This window comes from Vespa crabro, chromosome 11, assembly GCF_910589235.1.
Source record: "Vespa crabro chromosome 11, iyVesCrab1.2, whole genome shotgun sequence".
Taxonomy (NCBI): domain Eukaryota; kingdom Metazoa; phylum Arthropoda; class Insecta; order Hymenoptera; family Vespidae; genus Vespa; species Vespa crabro.
Window position 1 is genome coordinate 4,524,717 of NC_060965.1, and position 26,191 is coordinate 4,550,907.

At 25.9% G+C, this 26,191-nt stretch overlaps 2 protein-coding genes across 6 annotated transcripts in view; both read left to right on the top strand.

The window, feature by feature from the left end:
- The first annotated feature begins 4,008 nt into the window (after window positions 1-4,008).
- On the top strand, window positions 4,009-15,500 carry LOC124428184 (ATP-binding cassette sub-family G member 1-like). 4 transcript variants are annotated; one of them, XR_006943104.1, is made up of 12 exons: window positions 4,011-4,273; window positions 7,866-8,156; window positions 12,060-12,177; window positions 12,780-12,969; window positions 13,249-13,394; window positions 13,546-13,787; window positions 13,932-14,131; window positions 14,254-14,422; window positions 14,490-14,590; window positions 14,757-14,912; window positions 14,982-15,217; window positions 15,297-15,500. XR_006943104.1 is itself a non-coding variant. In XM_046971966.1 (12 exons), the coding sequence occupies exons 2-12, from the start codon at window positions 7,988-7,990 to the stop codon at window positions 15,464-15,466; spliced, it is 1,902 nt and encodes a 633-aa protein (XP_046827922.1). In that variant the 5' UTR covers window positions 4,012-4,273; window positions 7,866-7,987; the 3' UTR covers window positions 15,467-15,500. The 4 variants fall into 4 exon arrangements, 3 of the variants coding, with proteins under 3 accessions (XP_046827924.1, XP_046827923.1, XP_046827922.1); XM_046971966.1 differs by having other exon boundaries at window positions 4,012-4,273; window positions 14,977-15,217; XM_046971967.1 differs by lacking the exon at window positions 14,757-14,912 and having other exon boundaries at window positions 14,977-15,217.
- Window positions 15,501-16,486: 986 nt separating this feature from the next.
- LOC124428185 (radial spoke head protein 9 homolog) overlaps window positions 16,487-26,191 on the top strand; it is a 56,114-nt gene continuing 46,409 nt past the window's right edge. Inside the window, exons 1-4 of one of the 2 annotated variants that reach the window (XM_046971970.1) lie at window positions 16,487-16,770; window positions 16,910-17,075; window positions 17,171-17,459; window positions 17,593-17,825. In XM_046971970.1, coding sequence (XP_046827926.1) covers window positions 16,544-16,770; window positions 16,910-17,075; window positions 17,171-17,459; window positions 17,593-17,753 — 843 coding nt within the window. In that variant the 5' untranslated portion in view covers window positions 16,487-16,543 and the 3' untranslated portion in view covers window positions 17,754-17,825. Of the gene's footprint in view, window positions 16,771-16,800; window positions 17,076-17,170; window positions 17,460-17,592; window positions 17,826-18,055; window positions 18,265-26,191 lie in introns of those variants that run through there. The other variant, XM_046971969.1, reaches the window with a different exon arrangement.

A 26,191-nucleotide genomic window follows, 5' to 3' on the forward strand; every position in this document is an offset into this window, starting at 1 on the left:
ATATATTATATATACATATATATATTTCTTTTTTTATTTGTTTTCTCTCTCCCTCTCTCTCTCTCTCTCTCTCTATCTATCTATATATATATATATATATATATATATATATATATATATATATATGTATGTATGTATATATATTTATCTATCTAATAAAACTATAAACTGATCAATAATTGTCTAAACGTACGAAATTACTTCATAACTAATTTTAGATTAACGAAAAAGCTTGTTTGCTGCCAAACGGTTAAAAAAATTAATGCAAAAAGAAAAAAAGAAAGAAAATAGAAAGAATGAAACGAAGAAGAATTCTTTAAAATGTTCAATCTCAAAGTTTTCACGCAGAAAAAAATTATCGTTTAGCTTTTCTTCTTCTCCATTTATTATATTATACGACTCTAAATCTATAAAATAATTTATTTATCTTTTAGTTTCTAATTATTCTATAAATGACGGTGGTTAACTATAAGTCATGTGCTTCTTTTATTCAGGGTACTATATATCTCTCTAATGTTATTATAAATTTATTATTATTATCGTTATTATTATTATTATTGTTATTATCATTGTAATTATTATTGTTATTATTATTATTATTATTATTATTATTATTATTATTATTATTATTATTATTATTATTATTATTATTATTATTATTATTATTATTATGATCGCTAACATTATTTTTACTTTAATTAGATTTTTTATAACAAATTGATTATGAATGTAAATTCTCAATTTATATGTAAGTCATTATGACCATAATGAAATCATGATCATTCTTCAAAGATCATTTGTTAACAAAAAAAATAGATAGAAAAGAAACGTATGATTTTTTCTTCTCTATCCTTCATTTTTTTATGCTTTTAGTAATTGTCGCTCATGATTCATGAATGCAATCTAAGCGTAGCATTGCCATAATATGACCTTTCATAGTCAATAATAATAATTATTATACTGTGGTCGTTTATGCAATTGTGTAGTTTTATGAGGGAAAAAAAAAAGAAAAGATAAAAGTACACTTGAGATTTGGACAAATATTTATTATATCATGTATTATAAAAATGTATATTTTATTCTGAATTATTTATTGTAGATATATTTATATATTTACTAAATTACATATTTACATATTTTATTAAATTAATATATATGAATATAATTACGAATGTAGACATGCTTTTTAAAAAGTAACTATATTAATTTTATAAAAGTAATTATATATATTATAGTATTATCTGCAAACAGTAAAAGTTAAGGAGTACATATTTTTAATATGTTATCACTTTTATCTTTATTTAATGAATTTTCATTTTTATATCCATTTAAATTGTCCAAATATTCAAATAGAATAATTCTAATTATGATTTATATATTATTACTTCACTTTTATTTTCTTTCTTTCTTTTTTTCTTCTCTGTTGATTAATTTATGGCTGTGAATGTATGAATCCAAAATTTCGCGATAATGCGTATCTTCTCAAAAGTTTAATCTCTTCACTTTTGATTCTACTTATCAAGAGAAAAAGAAAATAAATAAAAGATCCTTAGCTTACACTATTAATGCATACAATTTTGCTAGATTAATTGTACACGATAAGAGAGTTAAATATTCGTATTCGTATGCTGATATACATTGCGAATCTTTCATTTTTTATATTGCTGTTTAATATATGACAAATAACTTTAATTACGAAAAGACAAATTGATTAACAAAAAATAATTCAGATTATTAATCTAATCTTTGAGAATGATTGGAAGGTGAGAAGTTCTTCCAATGTAAATAAATATTTATATTTCATATAGTAGAGGAATAAGAAAAGAACGTGAATTTATGAGACTAATAATGTCGATTGAAAAAAAGAAAAACGAACAAACAAATATATATATATATATATATATATATATATATATATATATATATATATATATATATATATATATATATATATACACATAAAAGATATTTATTCTGGCAATCGTGCCTAACCAAGAATGATCGTATTACATATATATGCATGTACATGCACTTTCGTTTCCAACTTTTTCTGTTTTTTTATTTTAGAAAAATGTGCATAGAAATGATGATCAAAGTTCATAAAAAAATGATCATGTGTGTGTTTTTGTGTGTATGATGTACATGTTATATATATATATATATACTTTTTAGTACATACTTGATATTAAAAATATTTCATGAAGGTCACAATAACTTTATAACAATTAATTACTCGATTAATGTGAAGCAATTAAATATTAATAATAAGGAAATATGTGGAACACTGTCCTAATTTTTTATAGCAATATAAAAATAGCTTAATAAAAATTAAGAAAACATAACCTAATGATATTGACAAAAAAAATTATATAAAAGAAAATTATCAATATGATTTTATCATGCTTTATAATTAATCATTAAATCACATGATATTTGATATATAATATATAGATAAAATCGTAAATAGAGGATCTTTATGCATCTACGATATATATATATATATATATATATATATATATATATATATATATATATATATATAATTCATAGACTACGTTGTTATACTTGAGAATTTTCCAAGAATTATTATTGGAACGTTCATTTATTTTATTCAGAAATATTAGAGATGAATTTAATATAATTATTAAGAAATGGAAACTACTTTAGTAATTTTATTTGTTTTTTATTAAAATCAAGAAAGTTAGGTCATCAAAATAATCAATACAATAAAGTTATTTCTATTTCATTTAACATTCTTCATTCTTTCTTTTTGTCGTTCGATAAAAAAAAAATGAATCCGTGATACTGTTTTACAATGCAAATTACATTTCAAGGATTTTCTTTTTGACCTTTGATCCAAAGATGAATTTTTTTAATTGGCAATATCATAATAACAAAGTAAAAATTAATATATATATATATATAAATACATATATGTGGATTGTTATGAAATCATTTAATAACTTATTTTGCATTTTGAAAAAAAAAACTTGGAAGGATCGAAAATTAATGAGAATTTGTGATCAGAACAACTCTAAGTGGTTATTTGTGTGTTTTCTGTATCTTTAATGTAATATGACAAAAAATATTTTATCATTAAGAATAAAAAAAAAAAAGAGATAAATAAAAAAGACAGGTTCGATCGACTATGAATGACTATGATACTTTTCTTTTTATATAACTTCTATAACAATTAGAAACGAATACACAAAGGTTCTCGTAAATTCTAATATATTAAATTAATATAGAAAGAAATGAATTATAGTATATATTTATGAAGGTCTGATATTACGTACTTTAGCTTCATCATTCTATATTGATATATTTTTAATGATATACCGTGAAATGATTTCTCGAATAAAAAAAAAAAAAAAAGAGCCAATTATTGACGATATAATTTGTCTTTCTTCAAAGTTCAAAAAAATTAAAAAAGGATCAATTTTCCTATACCATTTGCTTTATTCATTTAAAAATGAATAAAGTCTCTTATAAACAATGTATTTAATCAGAATATTATTATGATCGGTGTATCCAGAGTATACTTGTGTTATCACGTGTCTATAATAATCATTCAAACTATTAAATTGTATAACGTGTTATTATAATATTATCCATTATGTTTAATCGTATTAAACGTTTAATTTAGTTATTCAATGAGTTTATCAAAAATTTTAATTTCTTTCTTGTTTCTTTTACTTTTCTTTTTACTTCTTTTTTTCTTTTTTTTTTTTTTTTTTTTAAATAAACAAAAGATATTCATTTCAATTATAATCTCATACGATTATCCAATGCACAAGAATCCTTTACTATTTCAAAGGAATAATGGACATAATCGATGATATTGTCGATATAATTTTCGTTCGATCTGATAGACTAAATAAAAAGGAGAATAAAAAGAAAAAGAAAAAAAAAAAAAAAAGAAAAAAGAAAAGAAGTCGGACCAGTAAAGAGAAGAAAGAAGAAGAGGAGGCGAAGAAAGAAAAAAGTAAAAGAAGAAGAAGAAGAAGAAGAAATAAAAGAGGAAAAGAATTTTTGAGAAATCGTAGAGACAAACCCAAAGATAGAGAGAGAGTGGGAGACAGAGAGAGAGATAGACAGAAATAATACTCGCTGGTAAATGAAGGAATATACAAGCCCTACTTCAGTTCGAATTCGAAGCATGCGTGATAGTAAGCAGTGTGAGCAGTGACGTTCCTATTATAAAAATTCTTCAAGTAAGAGTTCAGAAGGCGTTAGCCAAGCTTGCAGTCAGTTTGCCGCTACTATTCGCACGGTATACATCTATTTTATTTATTGTTTCGTATCTACCTGTCTCTCTCTATTTGTCTCTCTCTCTCTTTCACTTTTTCTTTCACTTTCTTTTTCTCTCTCTCCTTTTATCATTCTCGAGAGTTATTTTTATTGGAAAATCGTGAGATGGATATTAAGTTAAGATTAAAAGTACAGTTTAAATTAAAACAATTCAATAAGTGAGAAATCGTGGGAGTGAAATAGAAATTGATCGTTCTTCTTTCTTTGTGTGTAACTCTTTCTTTCTCTCTTTCTCTCTTTCTCTCTCTCTCTCTCTCTATCTCTATTCGTATCCACCTCAACGAAGTTCATCCCTTTTTCATTCTTTCTTTTTCCCTTTTTATGTCTTCCTTCTTATCTTTATTTTTTTTTTTTTTTACGTTTTATCAGTCTTCTACGTTCGTTCATTTGTTCATACGTACGTTCATTCGCACGATTATTTTACAAAGTTCATTCGTTTCTTTTTTTATTCTATCGTTAGATTTATATTTAAACAAAATTCTATGTGCTTCTCTCTCTCTCTCTCTCTCTCTCTCTCTCTTTCTTCCTCTCTTTCTCTCTTTCTCTCTGTGTGTGTGTGTGTGTGTGTGTGTGTGTGTGTACGTGCTTTCTTTCTTTTTCAAGCAAAAAAAAAAAAAAAAAAAAAAACAGAATATTTTTAATATTCTCTTTAACAATATTCATAGAATATCCATTGATATTAAACATTTATTTTTATTCTCTATAGAACATCTTATTTATTTATTTCTTTTTATAAATTCAATCTACTCATCGACATTATTTTCACATTTGCCATTTATAAAAATTCATCACTATCTGTGATGATGAAATCTGTCTGTTTGTTTTTAATCTGCCAATTTGTTTGTTTCTCTCTCTCTCTCTCTCTCTCTCTCATTTCTTCGTCTCTCTTCTTCTTTTATACATAATTCTTGAGTTTTTATAGAAAATTTATTAAATAGGATGCAATACAGTCTTGTTCCTTTATTTTGTTTTGAATTTAACTCACGAACGAACGTGTCGCTAAAAAGAAGAAAAGAAAAAATAAATAAATAAACGAAAGAAAAAAGAAAAAGGGAAAGATATCATATGTCTTTGCTTACGAACAAAATATTAAGTTGTTTAACATGATAAAAGAGTGAAAATAAAAGTATGAATTAATTCTCTTTGAAGTTATACTTTCAATCGATTCAATTGAAAGTATATTAATTATTTTAGTTAATTCCGTGATCACTTGTACGTATATTTGTATGAAACACAAAAAATATTAAAAAATGTAGATAATGAAAAAGATTAAAAAGAACTGTCGTAAATTATTCGATTAAATCTAAGATCAATCTTATTAGAACGAAATTAAAAGGGTTAATCGATCGAGAGACTTAGAAAATAAATATTTATTTACTCTCGATTCGTTCACTTACTATTATCATTATTACGTGTTATCATACGAATTATTTCTTTCCGCTTTTCTAAGCGAATTTCATTCATGATCGTGATTAATATTTGAATGTGTGTTCCAAAAAAAAAAAAAAAAAGAAAAAAAAAGTACAATGTAAACGAGGCATTTCCTTTAATGTTTTACTGCATTTGATTTTTTCTGGATCGATTAATGTATTGTAACATTATAATTTTTTTCTTTCTTTTTTACCTTTGCAATACTGGCATTAAATAGAAATTATAAACGTACCAATAATTGCAGTAATTATTTGTAATCGAAGTGTTCGTAAGGAAAAAAAAAAAAACAAAAAATCGTGAAAATTTTTTTACAATTAATTTCAATGAAATTATATACATTCTAATGTTATGCAATGATTATCAAATGTTGAGGAAAAAATATAAATTCTTAATAAACTCTGATAACGATTTTTAATTGTGCATTATAATAAAAGAAAATAATCTTCAAGACATGAGAATTACATTTTGTGTGTTGATAGTTATATTGAAGTAATATTTATCGATGATAATTAATCGTAATTGAATTATTATTACATTATCCATATGAGCAATAAACTGTATCGGCCATATGCATTATATGGTATATATATATATATATATATATTAAATATATATATATATATATTTAATTGTATAAATATCTAAGCTATTTTTATAATGAAAATGAATTCCTTATCAAATCGATTTTAGATATGATAATGTGATTATAAATAATCGTCGAATTTTTTATTTATCATCTAATTATTAACAAGAATTTGAATTTATATTCTTTTTTCAATGTTTTTATTTTTCATTTCATTATCTTATTAATGTTATGTATCATCTAATAATTTATACTATCGGTGAGTTAACATTGTCTGTGATAAATTATTGATTATTAGAGATCTAGCAAATTTTTATTCGATCCAGAAAATACAAAAATTTCTTTAAAATGTTAACGAGCCACCTTCCTCATTCAGTTACTAATTCGATATCGTCGATATCGATATTCGATTCGATATCGATAATATCGTCGAGCTTGTAGAATAAACAGATGCGTATTATACAGCAAAAATAGAGGTTCATAATGTATATATATATATATATATGTATACTTTATATACCAACATATTATTTTATACTTATTATTATCATTTGAATCTGAGGATTTGTTTGTAACATATTCAACAATACTGCAAGATATTATATCTTTGAAATTACTCATATTTTCCGATGTAACAAACTGCATAAAAAGAAATTTAACAAAAAACGAAACATATGTACGATGAATACATCAGAATATCCTTCCAGACGTCATTGATAAATTGTCAGCAACATGTTTTATCGATGATCATTTCTTATCGTATATATTAATATGTTAATAACATATTTTCTTTATTGACGCTTTTATTTGTAGAACAATATAACAGTTTTATCTTATGATTATTTTTTTTTTCATTGTGTGCTTAGAATAGTTAGTTCGGATTAAAAAAAATAAATAAATAAAGGAAAAATAAAAAGAAGAGAGAAAGAAAGAAGAAAAAAAACAAAACAAAACAATAAATCTTACATGCATTATGATATAATTAGATTTTTTTTCTGCCCTTTTCTAAACAACAGTTTTCAAATTTTATGACCATGAATATTTTTTCTTATCGAAACTAATTGACATTTAATTGATCTTTGAACTGTTATTATTGATTTATACAACTATATTAAGTTTTATGGATGATCAAAATAGAAAAAAAAGAAGAAAAAAACAAATATCCCTGATACTCAACAGCATCATTTTATGATTCATGCATTATATATTTGTTTCTTATTTATTAATGTTTTTCATTGAATAATTCTTCTATACGTGTAGAAAAAAAAACTCAAGATACATATCTAATTAATCTATGAATATTTATTTAGATATATGTCGAAAGGTTATTGATTATTTCATTTTTAAAAATTAAATGATATAAAATAATAAAGAAATAGGTTTATTATTTAGTGATTATAAATATATAAAATGTTGCATTGATAATTATTAACGAAACAAAAGATAAAAAAAAAAAAAAAAAAAAACAAGAGAGAGAGACAAATATATTTAATCAAAAATATATTCAATTCACAATTATTCTTATTTTTTCATTTTTCAGAAATAAACGGAGATAGGATCAATTATCAAAAGAATGGATTCTGCATCGGAAACTTTTTAAATTATCAAATACATATAGTCATCAAATATAATCATCAAATACATCAGTGAAAAGTATTTATCATGAATTCAAATATAAACATGTTGGAAAAAGGAGAAGAGAAGAACGATATTACGAAATGTAAATCGTATAATATCGATGTCTCGAAGCATTTGAGGCATTTTAAGAAATTGGAACCGTTGGATATTGAATTCAATGATATAACTTACAGCGTGCCAATAGGAAGGAGAGGTAAGCGATATAAGAACAAAATTATCAAAAAAAAAAAAAAAAAAAAAAAAAAAAAGAAAAAAAGAATATTAATCGTGATTACGAATTATTTGTTTAACTATCGACAATCTTACTGTTATACGTTGGAAATGGATTTTCTTTGTTTTGCTTTTTCTTTTTTTCTTTTTTTTCTGTTTTTTTTTTTTTTCCTTTTACATCCTATCTAAAAGATCAGGAATTCTAAATATAATAAAACAGGTTTTTCTCTGTCTTTCACTCTTTCTCTCTCTCTCTCTCTCTCTCTCTTTTTATTTCCATCTTTTACTATAGAAGGTCACATTACTTGAATTAACAATTTGAATCATTGCACTTCTATGTATGAATCATCGCATACGTTCTATAGTGATATATACATACATAAATAAATAACATATGTAAGTTGTATATAGAAGCAAAGATAAACGATAAATGTTTTTCTCTCTCTCTCTCTCTCTCTCTCTCTCTTGTTTCTTCTTTTTTCCTTTTATTTCTTCTTTTTTTTTCTTTACTATATATCATTGCTAGTCCGTCCACATGTTTTATCTTTAAATTAAATAAATTCTAGTAAAAATTGTACTCATAAAATAATATGATCGAAATATTAGAAAGAGAGAGAGAGAGAAAGAGAGGGAGACGCAACGTATAAAATATTTGAATGACCTCGCATAATTAAAAAAATAAAAAGGAAAGATCTCGCAAGATAGTACGTAATATCTTTTTAATTGATAAATCGATCGAAATAATTTATCATCAATTTACATTTCATTGATTGTCAATTTTTGATAGATAAAAAAAGATTATTTAAATATAAAACTAAATTGAATAACTATATATTAATTAACAATTTTAACATTTTCAAATATTTGAAAGAGTGTTTTTAAATGACAGAAAGAGAAAATGTGAATGGTAAAAAAAGATAAGAGATATAAATGAATGTTTTCCACGTAAAACCAATAGGAATAAATTCATAGAAAATATTCAGTAACATAAAAGCATGGTCACGGAGATATGAATGTCCAAGAGATACATTCTGTTATAATCATTATCATACGGAATAGCATTATAGTGGAACAGTAAGGTTTCACTTTCTATCCACCCACAATAAATCTCTCTCTCTCTCTATCCCCTTCTCTTTTGAAATAAAATATCAAATGATTTTCTTCGTTATCATCGTTTATATTATCTCTTAGATGTATAAACACACATTATTCTTTATCGCTGATTTTGTTTTATATTAAATCATTAAAAATACTTTCAACGTCCGTTCAAAGTTCTTTACAAATGATAAAATTCTTTAATCATATATATATATATTTATTTTAAACTTTAACTATATATATATATATATATATATATGTGTGTGTGTGTATGTGTGTGTATTTATTTTTATAAGATGTAAAATAACATTGAAAATTTCCATCACATATCATTCTTTTGAAAATATAATAAACATTTAAATAATATCTATAATTCAATAACTTTTATAATTCATAATAATTTTTATAATTCATTTAATTTCTACATATTATTATCAATCGTATATATACTTTTACTCGATTATTCAATCGATTAGTTCAATCAATAATATTCCTTCCTTTTTAGATATAATATAAATTCTATAAATAATATTTAAAATGAAATAATATTTGCACGTATATTGTGAATGGATGGTATTACTTATACACGCTCCAAATAGATAGATTTACATAATCAACGAAATTTACATAATCAATGAATTTTGTTGTTATCGAAAAAGAAAAAGAATATTAAAATATATATATATATATATTTTTTTTTTTTTTTTTTTTTTTTTTTTATAAAATCCATTAATATAAAACAAAATATTCCATTTAAATGATAATATGAATATGATGAAATGAAATATAATAATGAAATTTATTATTTTCTTCGAATTCATCTTTACTTTAAAAGGCGATTTACATTCGTATCGTTTAAATCGAAAACTATTTTGAGTTGAGAAACATCATTGGAAAAAGTCGAAATAGTTTCGTTATACAAAATTTCTATTAAATTATCGCTTTTATAACTATAAAAAAAAAGAACAAAAAAAAGAAAATCTATTAATTTGGAAAATTTTCGATCTAAATTTTTCTTTATAGTTAATCGAATATTATAATAATATTCGTGTTAAAGTTGGCTCTCTCTCTCTCTCTCTCTCTCTCTCTTTATTTATCTATCTATTTCTATCTCTTGGAATTTTTAAAGACATTTAAATATTTAGATATTTAGATATTCATTCACAACTTTTATTACCTTATTAGATTATATAATTCAATAAAATGATTTTATTATACTAATGAGTGTATAATTATGGGAACGTTTGATATTCCAAAAAAATATTACGAGCGTTTTGTAGAAAGGAAATAAAAATAAGCACTTTCAATCGTTTAGATTATATAATTAAAAATAAATCTAAACGTGTACGGGTCTATGATTTATTTTCTTATTCGAAGTTCTCTCTTGTACTTTTTTGCTTTAATTATATTCATTAAACGAAAATGCAACGAACTACTTTTAATGATCTTTCATTTATCTTACAATTATCTTTTTATCTTACTTTAATAAAAAAATTTGTTTAATTTTCTTCTCATTAAAATATTGCTAAATTTTATACCGACTTAGAATAATCATTACTGTTAGAATATATAGTCAGAATATTCATGTAAGATCATTAGAACTATAACAATAATAAAAACACGATTAGGATTAATCATAAATTTTTATATAGTAATAAAAAAGAATAAAAAAGATCTATCCATTAGTTTCTAATGTCAAGAATTTTTAATGTCAATGATAAAAAAGAAAAAGAAATAAGAAAACAAAATTACCAGTAGTCTTTGTAAAATTTGTTAACGCTTAGATTATTGAGACTTAGAAAAAGAAAAGTAAGAAAGAAAAAAGATAGAAAGGAAAGAAAAAAAAAAAAAAAACAGTCTTTTGTACGCTCAAATGCCTCGTAAATCTTCGAATTATGCTGAACGTTTCCGTACTGTACAAAAGATGCGAATGAGTCTGCACTTTTACGAAGTAGGAAAATACCAAAGAAAATGTAATATATAATAGAAAGGTTAAATTGCTTTCCGCTCGCAGGAGACATCAATCAGTTCGAGAACAAATTTTTTTACAGTGAATGATTTGTTACCAAAGGAGACAAAAAAAAATGAAAGATGATCTTTTATAATTCGATTTATTATATTAAATTAAATTAATAAAATGGTAAATATATAGATATATATATATATATATATATACACCTACATACATATATATAAATAAAAAAATAAATTTCATAAATTTAAAATATACATAAATTAATGCAAAAATCAATGATAATATTTAACTTGTTATTTCTTTCCTATTTTTCTTCTTATCTTTTAGCCATTATTTTTAATAATATTTATTACTTTGTTTTTTATCTTGTTTTTTAAAATACAATATATGTACATATATTATATACGTATTTAATACTTTTTTCTTTTGTTTTTTTATCTTCTTTTTTTTTTTCTTCTTTTTTCTCGTTATTTTTTTTTTTTATACAAAATTGTTTTTTTCTTTTTATTCCTTATATATATATATATATATATCAATGAATAAAGAAAAAATAATTGTTTAATCATGCTTGAGAAAAAAGAAACGAAATAAAACTTATTGATTAATTACAGTTAATCTATATAAATCCAATAATAACATTATCTACAAGAATTATCATAATGTCATATATTTAAAATGTTTGCAATTCTTTTAACGTATACGTATTATGATTATATGTGTATTTTTTAAGATCTTTTACTTTTGCATGAGTATAAATATGAAATATGAATTTCTTACTCGTTAATAACACATTCTTCTGTATGTCCTACATAGAATCTAAAGTAATATTAAAAGGAATTAGTGGTCAATTTAAATCCGGCGAGTTGACTGCTATTTTGGGTGCTTCCGGATCAGGAAAGTCAACTTTATTAAACATTCTTACTGGATATAAGTAAGTATTAAATGAATTCGTTAAATATTAAAAAAAAAAAAAAGAAAAAAAAAAAAAGAAAAAAAAAAAGAAAAAAAAGAAAAAAAAAAGAAAAAAAATAGAGAGAAAAAGAAATCGAAATAACAAACGAGGCGACTCGGCTTGTCACATTTAGCATAATTAGAATTTAAAATCAATATTTTCCGGTATATGGATGGAGGAAGGAAGGTTGAAAGATTACAGGTCATGAATGTTTTGTTCCCGAATGTGACAGAAAAAATTAAACCTTGAATGGATTATTCTGAGAAAAAGAAAATAAAGGAAATAATCTACAGCGAAGACAAACAAGGATTAAAAATATTATCAATTCGATAAATAAATTCTTATTACAAAAGCTATTGATCAGAATGTTAATGAATATTAACTAATTTCGTAATCGTAATGTGGTCTTAATTATAGACGAAATAATTTTACGGATATCATTGAAAAGAACCATTTTAAAGGAATTCTTTTCCTCTTTTTTTTTATTTCCCTCTCTTTATCTCTCTCTCTCTCTCTCTCTTTCCTTCTGTTTTTCTTTTTAATTTCCACAAATTATATCATCATATTATTTGTTTTTATAGATTTCAAGGAGTCACTGGTTCGATAAATATTAATGGACAACCAAGAGATGTTAATGAATTTATAAAAGCCTCTTGTTATATTATGCAAAATGATTTAATTCAACCGAAGCTTACTACCTATGAAGCAATATGTTTTGCTATTGATCTGAAATTAGGTTCGAAATTGACGAGAACAGAGAAATCGGCAGCAGTAAGTAAATAAGAATTTTTTTCTTTTTCATTCTTTTTTTTTTTTCTTTTTTGTTTTCTTTTGTTATTTTATCAAATTGAAATAAAACATGAGGGAGAAGGAGGAGATGGAGAATAAATAAAAGAAAAAAGTAATAGTTCGTAAAAATATTTAATATTTTGATATAATACGTATTCCCATTGTATTATCTGTCATATGAATTTTATTTCAATCTGTTATTAATTAATCGATTAACCAATTGTAGAAATGTAATTGTATGAACATATAAAAAATTTTTAGATAAAAGAAATCATGGAAATATTGAGATTGACCAAAGCAAAAAATACAGTTTCTGAAGAGCTTTCTGGTGGAGAAAAGAAAAGATTATCGATCGCTTTGGAATTAGTTAACAATCCACCTGTAATATTTCTCGATGAACCCACTACGTAAGTTATTTTCAAAGGAATAAATTATTAGGTTTTTTTTTCTTTCTTTTTTTCTTCTTTTTGTTTTCTTTTTTTTCTAATTTAATTTTCAATTTAAAAAGACATTTTTTTTTATTTTTTAAATTTATAAAGACAACCTTATTCTATCCAGAGGTCTCGACGAGGTATCCTCGATACAATGCATCTTACTTCTTCAAAAATTAGCAAAACATTTAATGAGAACAGTGATCTGTTCGATTCACACACCAAGTGCATCGATTTTTTCTAAATTTGATAACATTTACGTTATGGAAAGTGGACAATGCGTTTATAGAGGACCTTCCAATAATGTGGTACCATTTCTTCAACAAATTGGGATTGGATGCCCGATTCATTATAATCCAGCCGATTTCAGTAAGCCGTTTCAAAGGAAAACGAAATTTTGCGATTTCCTTTTTTCTTTCTTCTTATGGTTAACAAGAAATTTCATATTATTATTTAATATCGTCTCGTTTCACATTATATTTGATTTTTCTTTTTTTTTTTTTCGTTCAATAGTTCTTGAAGTTTCGACAGGAGAATACGGACAAGAATATGTCGAACGAATGATCACTTACGTAAATAAAAAATTACCAATCTTATCGATAACACGATCTATTAAAGAATTCGAACTCGAAAGGAAACATCCTAGAATTTCATGGTACGAACAATTCGTCACGTTATTTAAAAGGATGATGCTGCAGTTGTACAGAGACAGAGTAAGGAATAACAAAAAAAAAAAAAAAGAGAAAATAAAAGATATATATATATTTGTCGTATTCATGTAAGTCTTTTCATATTTTCGTTTTATTATCATCGATCATTTTTGCTTCTCTTCCAGAGATATGTTTATTTTAAGATATCTTTACATATCTTTACGGGTATCATAAATGGTCTAATATTTCTAAACATTGGCAATGACGGCTCAAAAACTCTCTTCAACTTTGGTTTCTGCTTTATTTGCTTGATAGTATTTCTTTACATACCGATGTTACCAATATTATTACACTGTATGTAAAAATTTATTTAAATTACTGAAAAGTTGACAAATGAAAACTATAATTTTAATTATTTCAGTTCCTTCTGAGGTCCTTCTACTCAAGAGAGAACATTTCAACAGATGGTACAACCTCAGTTCTTATTATTGTGCTCTCTCTCTATCTTATATTCCTGTACAGGTTGGTATATATATATATATATATATATATATATATATATATATATATATATGTATATACATATATATATACACATGTATATATGAAGAGAAAAAAAGTAATAGATATATTATTGAAATTTATATAGATTTAAAAGAAAATACACTTATGGTATATAATTTTACAGTTTTTTACAACATTGATATACGTCGCAATGGTTTATACAATCACTGGTCAACCTCTCGAGTTACCTAGGATAAGCAAATTTTTTTCTATTTGTCTCATTTGTGCTTTCATTGCTGAAAGTTTAGCTCTATCTATTGCCTCTATATTGAACATGGAAGTATGTAAAATGAATTAATTTTATATGTTCAAAGTTTATATATACTATAAATCATATATTTCAGAATAGTATGTTCATTGGGCCATCTATAGGAGCTCCTTTAATGTTACTCGCTGTACAAGGCATGGGAGATTCCGAACCACTACCTATGTATCGTACAGTAATAATGTATTCAAGTTATTTAAGATATGGATTGGAAGGCCTCATTGTAGCAACTTATGGGTATAACAGAGAAAAATTGCCATGTCCAATAGAAGAAGTTTATTGTCATTACAGTTCACCAAGAGAATTATTGCGAACAATGAGTAAGAAATATTTCAAACAAATTATTAGAGTTTTCTAAAATTGTACGTTAACTAAATTCTAAGTTCATTTCCTTTTCAGAAATGGAGCATACTGTTTTTTGGATAGATATTATGGTCCTCATTTTTATTCTTATTTTTATGAAAGCACTTACATTTTATTTATTGAGACAACGATTGCAACCAAATAAAACTTTCCAAGCTCTTCATCTCCTTGGGCAGATAATAAAGAATCGTTTGAATAGTCCCTGACTAGTTAATTTAATAAAATTAAAATAGAAGTTTACTCAAAAGTTTACATTTTTTAATGGTTATCAATTAAAACTTTTTTTTATCAAAACTTTAGAAATCAACGAAAGATCTTAATTATTTTTAACATAAAAAGACAAATTTATTTTAAATCTTACTCAAGATTATATTCAAGATCAAGATTTTATTAAATTTTACAAAATATTAATTATATATAAAAATAATATTTTATATACTTATAAATGATACATCTCTCTTGTTTTTATTGATATTATAGATTATAATTATTAAAAGTATTATATAAACATTATTTTTAATATTAGCATGTATAAAGAGTAATAGTGAATTTAACTTAATAAGAGTCAATAATGTTCCTGATAAATATATAAAGAAATATAGATCATAGCTCTTTCTATGATTAGTGCATTTTTTCAAAAATATATTTATCATCTTCAAATATACAAATTATTAAATCTAATAAAAGTGGCATTAAATTATTTGTAAATTTAATAAAATGAAAGATTGTTATGGGTACCTATATAAGATTACAATAACTGATAGTATTTCTTAATTTATAGGATCAATGTAGTTGCAAGAAAATGAAGACATTAAGTAATTTTAAAATAAGTTGCTGAAAAAAGTATTACCTTCTTTTTATATAATATTAATATAACTTACATCTATTCGACAAAAAAAAAGAAATCTGTTATTTCTTGCTAATCTAAAGTTCTTTTTTTATGGATAAGATGGCGCTGTAATATTTAACACACAAAATTTAATCACGAAAACATAGAAATACAACGACGCTAGCTTCACGAAACGATTATCAATTATTGTTTTGTAATGATCTAATAATAAATATAATTAACGTTTAATCCTTTTAATTTTAAATAAAACGATTCAATTTAATACATCCTCGATCAAGTCTCATAAATCGTACAAATTGTGCAATACTCATAAACATATACTTTATATTTTAATAATTCATTTTCATGTTAATTAAAAGATCATAAAACGCAAAACATTTTTCGTTATTACGCGTCTTATTTAAAACAATTCTCGAATAAATATTGAGAATAAATGGAATATCAAAAATTATTGGATTCCGTCGATATTTTAGGTTACGCGGGAATATGCACAAGCACGGAATTTTCTCAGCTTTTAAAAAATTCCCTCTTGATATTGCAAAAAGAAAATCACTTTCGTAAATGTTATTACTGGGGAAAAATAAATGGCATACAAAAAGATTATCACATTGCTTTTGGATATAAAAAAGATTGTATGAACGGACAAATATATTACTACAGGTTATAAAAATGTCTTCTCCCAGGAAAGAGGATCTACGTAAAAAAAAAAAAAAAAAAAAAAAAAAAAAGAAAAAAGAAAAAACCATCTCGAATGATATATAATTAAAATATAAATAATATTTTGATCTCTTCTATACAGTATGGATGGATTAAATTGGTTGTTGTTACCGAAGTCACCAAAGTATGCAAAATTTTTAACACCCCTGGCCATTAACAAATTCGAAGGAGAACCATCGATCGTTACGAACGTTTACGATTCCAATCCACCATTTCCATCAAACGAAGATCCTAAACAATATTACAACGTATGATAATTGGATCATCGTGCAATTATCTTATCAATTTACTTAGAACATATTTTTGTATATATATATATATATATTTTTTTTTTCTTTTTCAGGGACCTATACCAAAGGAATTAAAGGAAGAAGATCGTTTGGCAACCATTGTCGAAACGATTACGGAAGATGCAGTAATTATTCCTCGTGGTGGATGGTTCAAATGTTCAAGCGGAGACATCGTAGAAAACATAGCATTCGAGGGATTAGATTTAACAGACGCGTCCAATCTTAAATCCTATCTACATGCACGTCCACCGCAACAAAAATGGAATACCAATTTATTAACAAGACCTGATTACAATTATGCCACTGATTTTCTTGATACCATTGATCTGGATGTTCCCCATGGTATTTAAATTATCTTAATCGTATTAAGAAAATTTAATAATAGAAAAATATGTTAACCTCGAACAATTGTACCGAGTTAATATTTTCCGATTGTATCGAGTATATATATACATATATATTATATATCTTGCAGGATGCTGGAATCTGCAACTTATTTTGGAAGCACGTTTAATTATCCTACATAGTTTATATTGGCCTGGAATGACATTTTATCACAAATTAAATACCCCTCATTACGGTTTTTTATACGTCGGAAATGGTAAGAAGAATATGGATTTACCTTTCATGGTGTAACGCAATAATAAATAAATCGGGAGGATAAATCTCCTTCTAAAAGAAAGAAAGAAAAAAAAGAAGAAAAAAGATATTATCGCCAAAGTATTTGTTCGATTAATTATTATAAAAAAAAAAAAAAATTAAAATATAGTACTTATTATTATTTTATATATATATATATATATATATATATATATATATATACACATATATTATATTTATATAAATTCATATATGTATATATATATTTTGACTATGGTATTACGGTTTTCGCGGGAGCGCAAATAATTCGACCAATCAAAACGCAGACTTTAGAGTAGATAGATTGGATCGTTTGAAAAGTACGCGAGAAGATGGCGACACCGTAACAGCAGAAGGAAGGACGAGTTTCGAGTCGCAATATACAACGGACACAGGCGCAGTGACCGGCTTAGAGAGACGGAGTGAAGTGACGTTGCCAGTAACACTGCGAGAAGTCCCGTTTTTTTTCCTTAGAAATTTCCTCTGGATAATTTGGTCGTCCTTACCGGTAAGTAGAGAATTTTTATATTTTATATATATCTATATATATATATATAGATTTTTTTTTTCTTTTTTTCCCCCCTTACCTCTACCCCCTGCCTGTCTGCCCGTCCGTCCGTCCGTTCGTCCGTCCAACCGCCCGCCCGACTAAATCACATACAGAATCAAACGTATCAATCGTGTCGTTAGATCGGAACGAGAAAACGTTTACTTTTATGAACAGCGTAATAAAATGGAAAAAAGAATAAGATGTGTGGGTGGCTGGGGGTTAACAAGGAGAAAGAATATAAAACAAAAAAAAAAAAGAAAGAAAAAAGAAAAGTGTAGGCTTTTTTCAGTGGCTGCCCTTCACGAACCCCGAGCGCGTCTTGCCTTGCCTTGCCTTGCCTTGCCTTTCCTTCTTGCTTTGCCTTGCCTTGCCTTTGCCTTGTCTTTGCTTTCCCTTGCTTATGCCGGGTGACGCCGGTTCATTCCGGGATATACGTTCTTTCATGAACACGTGAAGAGAAAGATCATCCTATCTATCGTATAACGATCAATCGGAGTAGAATCATCCATCAGCATATTTTTTTTTTCTTTCTATTCTTTTCTTTTCTTTTTCGACGTCGTGTTACAGAAATCGTCGTACATATGCGCGAAAAAAAAATAAAGTAACAAACTATCTTTTGTTAGCGATATGCTCGGATAGAAATTAGGCGCGGACGCAGCTCGTTTCTTTCTCTCTCTCTCTCTCTCTCTCTCTCTCTCTCTCTTTCGGCCTCCCCTCTTCCTTTCTATTCATCTATCTATCTTTCTCTATCTTCTCGTCGGTGACAGGCGGCGTTCTCGTCTTCTTCGTTCCTTTCTTTCTTCCTTTCTTCCTTCTTTCCTTCCTTTCTTTCTTTCTTTCTTTCTTTCTTTCTTTCTTTCTTTCTTTCTTTCTTTCTTTCTCTTTCTTTTTCTCGTTCGTTCGAAATATCCTTCACCGATTTCTATGTTCTCATGAAAAATAAAAATTGTATTATTTTTTCTCGAAAAATTTTTCTACATTAATAAAAGCTCAATATAATAGCGATATTTTTCTTTACACGTTAAATACGTATATTACATATATACATATACATTACTCATATATATATATATATATATATATATATATGTATGTATAAGTAATATACAATAAGAGAATATTATTATTGTTTTTATAGTTATATACGTCATAATAACATGTGTATTCTCTTTCAAGAGAATATTTCCAATATTTCCTCTTCCGTAAATATTTTCTATAAAATTTTTATTGTTTCGTAATAGTGAAACGATATTAAAAGTTTCTAGTATGGTGGAGCATGTTTATTTTTTTTGTTTTGTTTTGTTTTGTTTTCTTTATACTTTTTTTTTGTCTTCTTTCTTTCTTTCTTTCTTCTCTCTTTTTCTTTTTCTTTAACACAAATATAGATTATTATATTTCTTTTTTTTTTTTGCTCTAACATTTTACATTGTCATTACATATATATATATATATATATATATATATATATATATATATACATATATACATATCATTTGTGAGGGAGATCATAGATTTTCAACTTTTTCAATGTCGAAAATCATTTGAAGAAAACTAAATAACATTTATAAGTTGTAACATTTGTACGTTTCTTGTGTATACGTTTGTTTTTTATTTTTATTTTCTTTTCTACAAAACTTTTATTACAATTTAGATTACATTAACCTTTCATTTTTCTTTTTTTTTTTCCTTACCTCCTTCATATTTTTCTTTTTCTTATTCTTTTTCTTTTTTTGCTTCTTCCTCACCGAGAAAGTTTATTCGTAGAATGGTGATATCGTGAAATACGAAACTCCGATTGGTCGATCGAGAAGGCGACCCTCCTGATTGGTGCACATTCGATCGTACTTAGAGATAATGAAATTCATTTCGACGAGAACATTATTGATCTCTCTCTTTCTCTCTCTCTTTCTCTCTCTCATTGGTCCAATTTTCTAATTACCATTACGATTAATTAATATTATTTCTGATTAGTGTGACAATCTGAATTTTGTTGTATATGCGTAGTGTGTATGTGTATGTGTATGTGTGTATGCGTGATGTGTATATATAATGTTTGTATGTATGTATGTTTTTCCTTTTTTTATACAGAATATAATCAGTTAATAATTATCGAATAGAAACATTTAATAATTGTTGTTGCTGTTTTTATTGTTTTTATTATTATTATTATTATTATTATTATTATTATTATTAGTGTATATTATAGAATATATTCGAATGAATACTTTTATTCTGTTCTTGTATATCTTTTATGATATACATGTATTTTTCTTGTAATATATTTTCAGTTGTATTCGTTTTGATTTTTCTCTCCCTCTCTCTCTCTCTCTCTCCCGTCTGTCTGTCCTCTGTCTCTTTCTCTTTTTCTCTCTTACTCTCTTACTCTTCCGCTTTTTCTCCATCTCTCTTACATGTCGCGTTTGTTGAACGATGAAACACACGACCGACTTGATTCAAGGTTAGCCGGGTCAACCTAAATTACGAACCCGTTGGCGAATGAAAAAAAGAACGCTTTTTATTCTTTTTCATATATTCGTTTTCTTTTTTTATTTTTTTTTTTTTTTTCGTTTTTCTCCCTTTTTTTTTGTTATAAATCTGCATGTCGACATAACCTCTCTCTATGTTCGACTTTAGGACAATTGACGATCATCCGATATTTCGTGTTTTTTTATCATTTTTTTTCTTTTCTTTTTGTTTCCTTTCTTTCTTTTTTTTTCGTTTTACAATACTTCTTACCTCCTTATAAATAAATATTGTATTAAACGATACGTAATTTTTTTTTTTTTTTTTTTTTTTTTTTTATTGAGATCAAATTGTTATTATTGGTTTGAATTTTAGAAATTGAGGTTACTTCTCTCTTTACCACTTTCTTTCTTTCTCTTTCTCTTTCGTTGATAAAGGAGAGTAGGCTGCCTGTTAAGTATCTCAAGCATATCCCCGAGGGTAATAAATTAATCTCATTGTCTGCCAATTATAAAGTTCAGATTCTTTCTTCTTTCTTATTGCTCATTCAAGGTCCACGTTTTCTATGTAATATCATCTTGGAAATTTTCTTCCTCCTTTTTTTTCCGCCATTTTATTTCTTTTCATAAAAGTTATAAAAAAAAGGAAAAGAAACAAGATACGCTCTCTCAAATTATATATATATATACGTACATATATACATATGAATGTATACAAATAAAGTACATATATATGTATATATATATATGTATATATAGATATATTTATAGACGAAGGAAAAGGAAGAGATAACAATGAAATTTTATAAGAATCGACAGAGGAACTTCTTTCCTGTCTTTTTTATTCGATGAACGAATTTAATTAGCAAATTTCTTATCTTTTTTAAATTTATTATTATTATTATTATTATTATTATTATTTAAATTATTTAACGAAATAGAATTTGTTTGTTTGTTTTTTTTTTTTTTTTTTTTTTTTTGACGGACTATATACATATATAATATCGTTTTGATTTACACACAACGGACATAGAACGAATATTTGCTGATCATTTGCAATACGAATTAAATTCTCATGTGACCTTGATGCATATATGTATATATAATATACACATATATACGTTTCTCGATAGTTTCTCAATATATATATATGTGTGTCTATACAAGGTTGGCCAAAAGTTCCTAACTGGTTCTACGAATCAGTTACTCCCTTTTGAGACTTTTTAGGCTTTTTTTTTTATCATTTTTATTAATTGTAAAATTGCAAGCCTAATTATAAGCTTAAAGAATCACGATAATTGATTTTTAAGGACATCTGGAAACTTTTGACACATCCTATATATATATAAAAGTACAAACACGTTCATTCCATTAAAAAAAAAAAATTTATAGTAATCATGTTAAAAAAAAAAAGATAAGGTAGGCATTTTTCCATTCTGACAAAGACATTTAGCTTAAACGAATCACTGCGAGAAATAGGAATACTAGGTCTTAATTCGTGACTAATCCATCTTTACATGACGTATCGTGATCATGCAAGGATGTTAAAAAGAATGGAAGCTTATCATCGTCGTAAAGAAATTCCCGCGAACGATTAAAAACGATTTTTTTTTTTTTTCTTCGAACGTGTTTAACGCAGTGGTGAAAAATTCTTAATGCTTTGAAATTAAAACGATAACGAAAGAAGAAAGAAAAACAAAGAAATATAGCTACAGTTTCTACATTACAAAAAGAGATTCGAAGTGTTATAGTAATATTGAAATAATTTTATTTATTCTAACGAATAAAATTTATAGATATTATAATCCAACGATAATCTAATGTTTTTGTATTTTATATATTATAATAAGATAATATTTAGATTAGTTATAGAGAGAAACCATAAAAAAAAGAGTATACTATTTACAAATTAAATCAATATATTTATCTATATATCAACAATAACAAACATATTTCTTTGGATAGAATATTAATTATAGATGAATTAGAATTGAAATTAATTATATCTTACAAAAATTAGATATTTTTTTATTTTCTTTTTATTTTTTTTATTTTCTTTTTTTGTCGTACTCGTACGCATAAAAGAAAAAAGAACCCCATTAATAGATTCATTTTATTTTAATCGTTTATCATTATCAATCTATCAAATTCTATGATTACACACATACACACACACACACACAGAGAGAGAGAGAGAGAGAGAGAGAGAGAGAGAGAGGCATGTACACACAATGCACATATAAAATTGTAAGATCAATTTTTTCCTCAATATTTCCTTCGATAAGCGATAGAATTTATTTTCGTGCAACGACAAGAACGTAGACGAAGAAGAAATCAATGAGGTGCCGATAACCTCGGCACTTTGCTTCTTCTCCCCCGCAAAGCCTCCGGCTCTCTTTTTTTATCCGATTCATATGCACAGCCGTACGTGTGCAATCGTGTAGTCAATTCCGAGCACGGACTACCAAGTTCCGGTTCCTATTCAAGTGCTATTCTCTCGTATTTTCTACCTACTATCCCCACCCTCCCCCCACCTTTTGCCTTCTCCCCCTCTGCCATCTTACTTACTACTCCTTCTCTTTCTTCTTCTTCATCTTCATCTTTTTTTCTTCTTTCCATCTCTCTCTCTCTCTCTCTCTCTCTCTCTCTGTCCGTCTCTTTCTCGTTCTCTTTCTCTCTCTCTCTCTCTATCTCTCTCTCTTTTCTCTTTTCTCTTTCCTTCTATCTCCTTTTATCGGTATGCCTTTGTACAAAGCCGAGAATTTTTCACCATGGATTCGTATTTTCCATCATTCACGTTCTCACTTCTCGATTCTATAATATCCATTGAATCTCAAGTTTCAAGGAACTGGGATGCTCTGTTTTGGAATTATTTCGGAGTTGTTTTTTAATATCGCTTCTTTTAACTTCGATCTTTTCTTCATTTTCTTTCTTTTTTCTTTCTTTCTTTTTTTTTTCTTCTTTTCCTTTCTTTCCTTTTATTTTCTTTTATCGTATTTTCAATGATCTTCTCCATCAATGAAATAGTTAAAAAAAAAAAAAAAAAAAAAAAAAAAAAAGAAGAAAAAAAAAGCGAATCTTTCAATATTAATAAAAATGCAAGGTTGGTTGTAAACCATCTTGAAATGATTTTGAGAAAGAATTCGATACTTTTTCGAAATTATTATAGGATACTTTCTCTTTTCTTTTCTTTTTTTTTTTCTCCTCAAATTTTAAGACTGCATGTCTGAGAAATGTCTCGGAAAAAGAGTAATTGATTTTATATATATATATATATATATATATATATATATATATATATATATATATACATTCAGAGATACTTTTGGCCCACTAACAAAATTTTTTGGTTCGCTGCTAGCATAGAATTTCTTTCCAACAGATTTAATAAATTCGATTCGAATATAAGTATTGAATACAGTATAGAGAATTGCTTTTTAATTTTGATGAGAGTTTTCGAATTAAAAAATAGAAAAAAGAAAGAAAAGAGAGAACAAATTTCATTCAATAGATTAAACTTTTCGATATATATATATATATATATGTTGTGTCCTCTGTGTGTGTTGTGTGTTTTTGGGCTTTTAATCGGAGAGATGATGAAAATATCGGCAAGAAATCGATGAAACAAGCACTCTGAGTAAAATGGTACGAAAGGTAGCCTTTTGTGCGAATGGAAGCCACAAAAAAATCGACTCTCATTGGGCACATCGAAAGCGGAAGTTGTGAAAAAAGTGAGAGAGAGATAGAGAGAGAGTGAGAGAGAGAGAGAGAGAGAGAGAGAGAGAGACCGGACGAAGACCTAGCTTGTGGTAGGATGTGGTCGAAAAAAAGTAAAAAAAAAGGGGGAAAAAAAGTAAAGAAAATGCGCCAAACTAAGCCTACCCTCGTGGTATTAATTATCACTTTTGCTTCTTCGTTAAGCTCTTTATTATACTTATACAGTTTCTGTATATTTTTCGTATTACCATAAACTCCTAAAGCCTTCGCATGCATGATATTATTGTTGGTTCATGTGTTTAAAAAAAAGAAAAAAAAAAAAAATATTTAATATAATAGGTTTTCATATCAAGAAATTTGATCTGTTTTTAATTTATGAATAATGTTTACACTTTGACGAAGAATTGTTTAAAATTTGTTAGTTTGTTAGATCTATAATATTTTGATGAAAATAGTGAAGATATATAATTAGAAATCTTTAGATTTTTTTTAACTTAATTATTTATTTATTTATTTATTTATTTTTTGTTGTTTGTTTATTTTATTTTATTGTTTTTGTTTTTGTTTTCTCTGAATTATGTCCGTCATCTTTCGAGATAATCGAAAGGCTGTCGACCTCGACTCGATACGCTTTGTCGTTGCGTTCCTCCTTTTCAACGCTCGAGCTACCACCGTACTGTTGCACTGTTAAGATCGTCTAACGGGATCTAGTGTAAGCCGAGAAAAAGTACATCGAAATGGTTGCGCTCGCTAACACGAACACGTTTCTTTCCATTTTTACCCGCATACGTTCGTTCTTTACTTCGGAAAAATTATCGTCGATCGATCGAGATTGATATCGAGATCGATACCGATATCGAAAGTGTTTGACGTTTTATACAAACGATCGAACAATTGTCGTCTAAAAATATATATATTTCTTGAGGGGAAAAGGAAAAAAGAAATAAAACACATTCGTGATTTTATTTTATTTTTGATTTATAATATGACATTTACTATTTTACGAGCTAATATGTGTATGTATGTTTGAAAACGTTAAAAATATATGTTTCTAATATTATTTTATTCTGATTGAAACAAAAAAAAAAAAAAAACAAACAAACAAGAACAAATAATATTTCTTATTATTTCTATTATACTTATATTATTTCTCGAAATAATATACTCAGGAATTTTAATTGAATTGCGTTATTAGTTTTCAGGACATATAAAATGTATATTTATTTTAGACGTAAATACAATTACGAACACATTTTACCAGATGCAATTCGTTAAAATAATCTTTAACCGTTCGAAATAATATATAATTATAAAGAGAAGAAATTTAAAAGGAAATTGAACAAACGTTTCAATTTCTATGGATTTATGGGCCAATTTCAAATACTAATATTCCGCATTTCAGCGAGACTATTGAAAATAATTGCATTTAATGAATCTCATTCCGTAGAATCTTGTAAGATTATATTTTATAATATCTTGCTTTACTGATAACCATCGACAATACGACAAAATGATTCATTAAAATGATTCATTGATGTTCGTTCGAATCGACAAAAAAAAGTAAAAGTAAAAAAAAAAAAAAAAAGGAAAAAAACAAGAAGACGTGACTAATATTTTATTATCATTATCTTAAAGACTAGCGCACGCATTATCGATTAGGGAAAATTTATCGAAAAATTCCTGCCGTTTCAACATAAATTACGTTT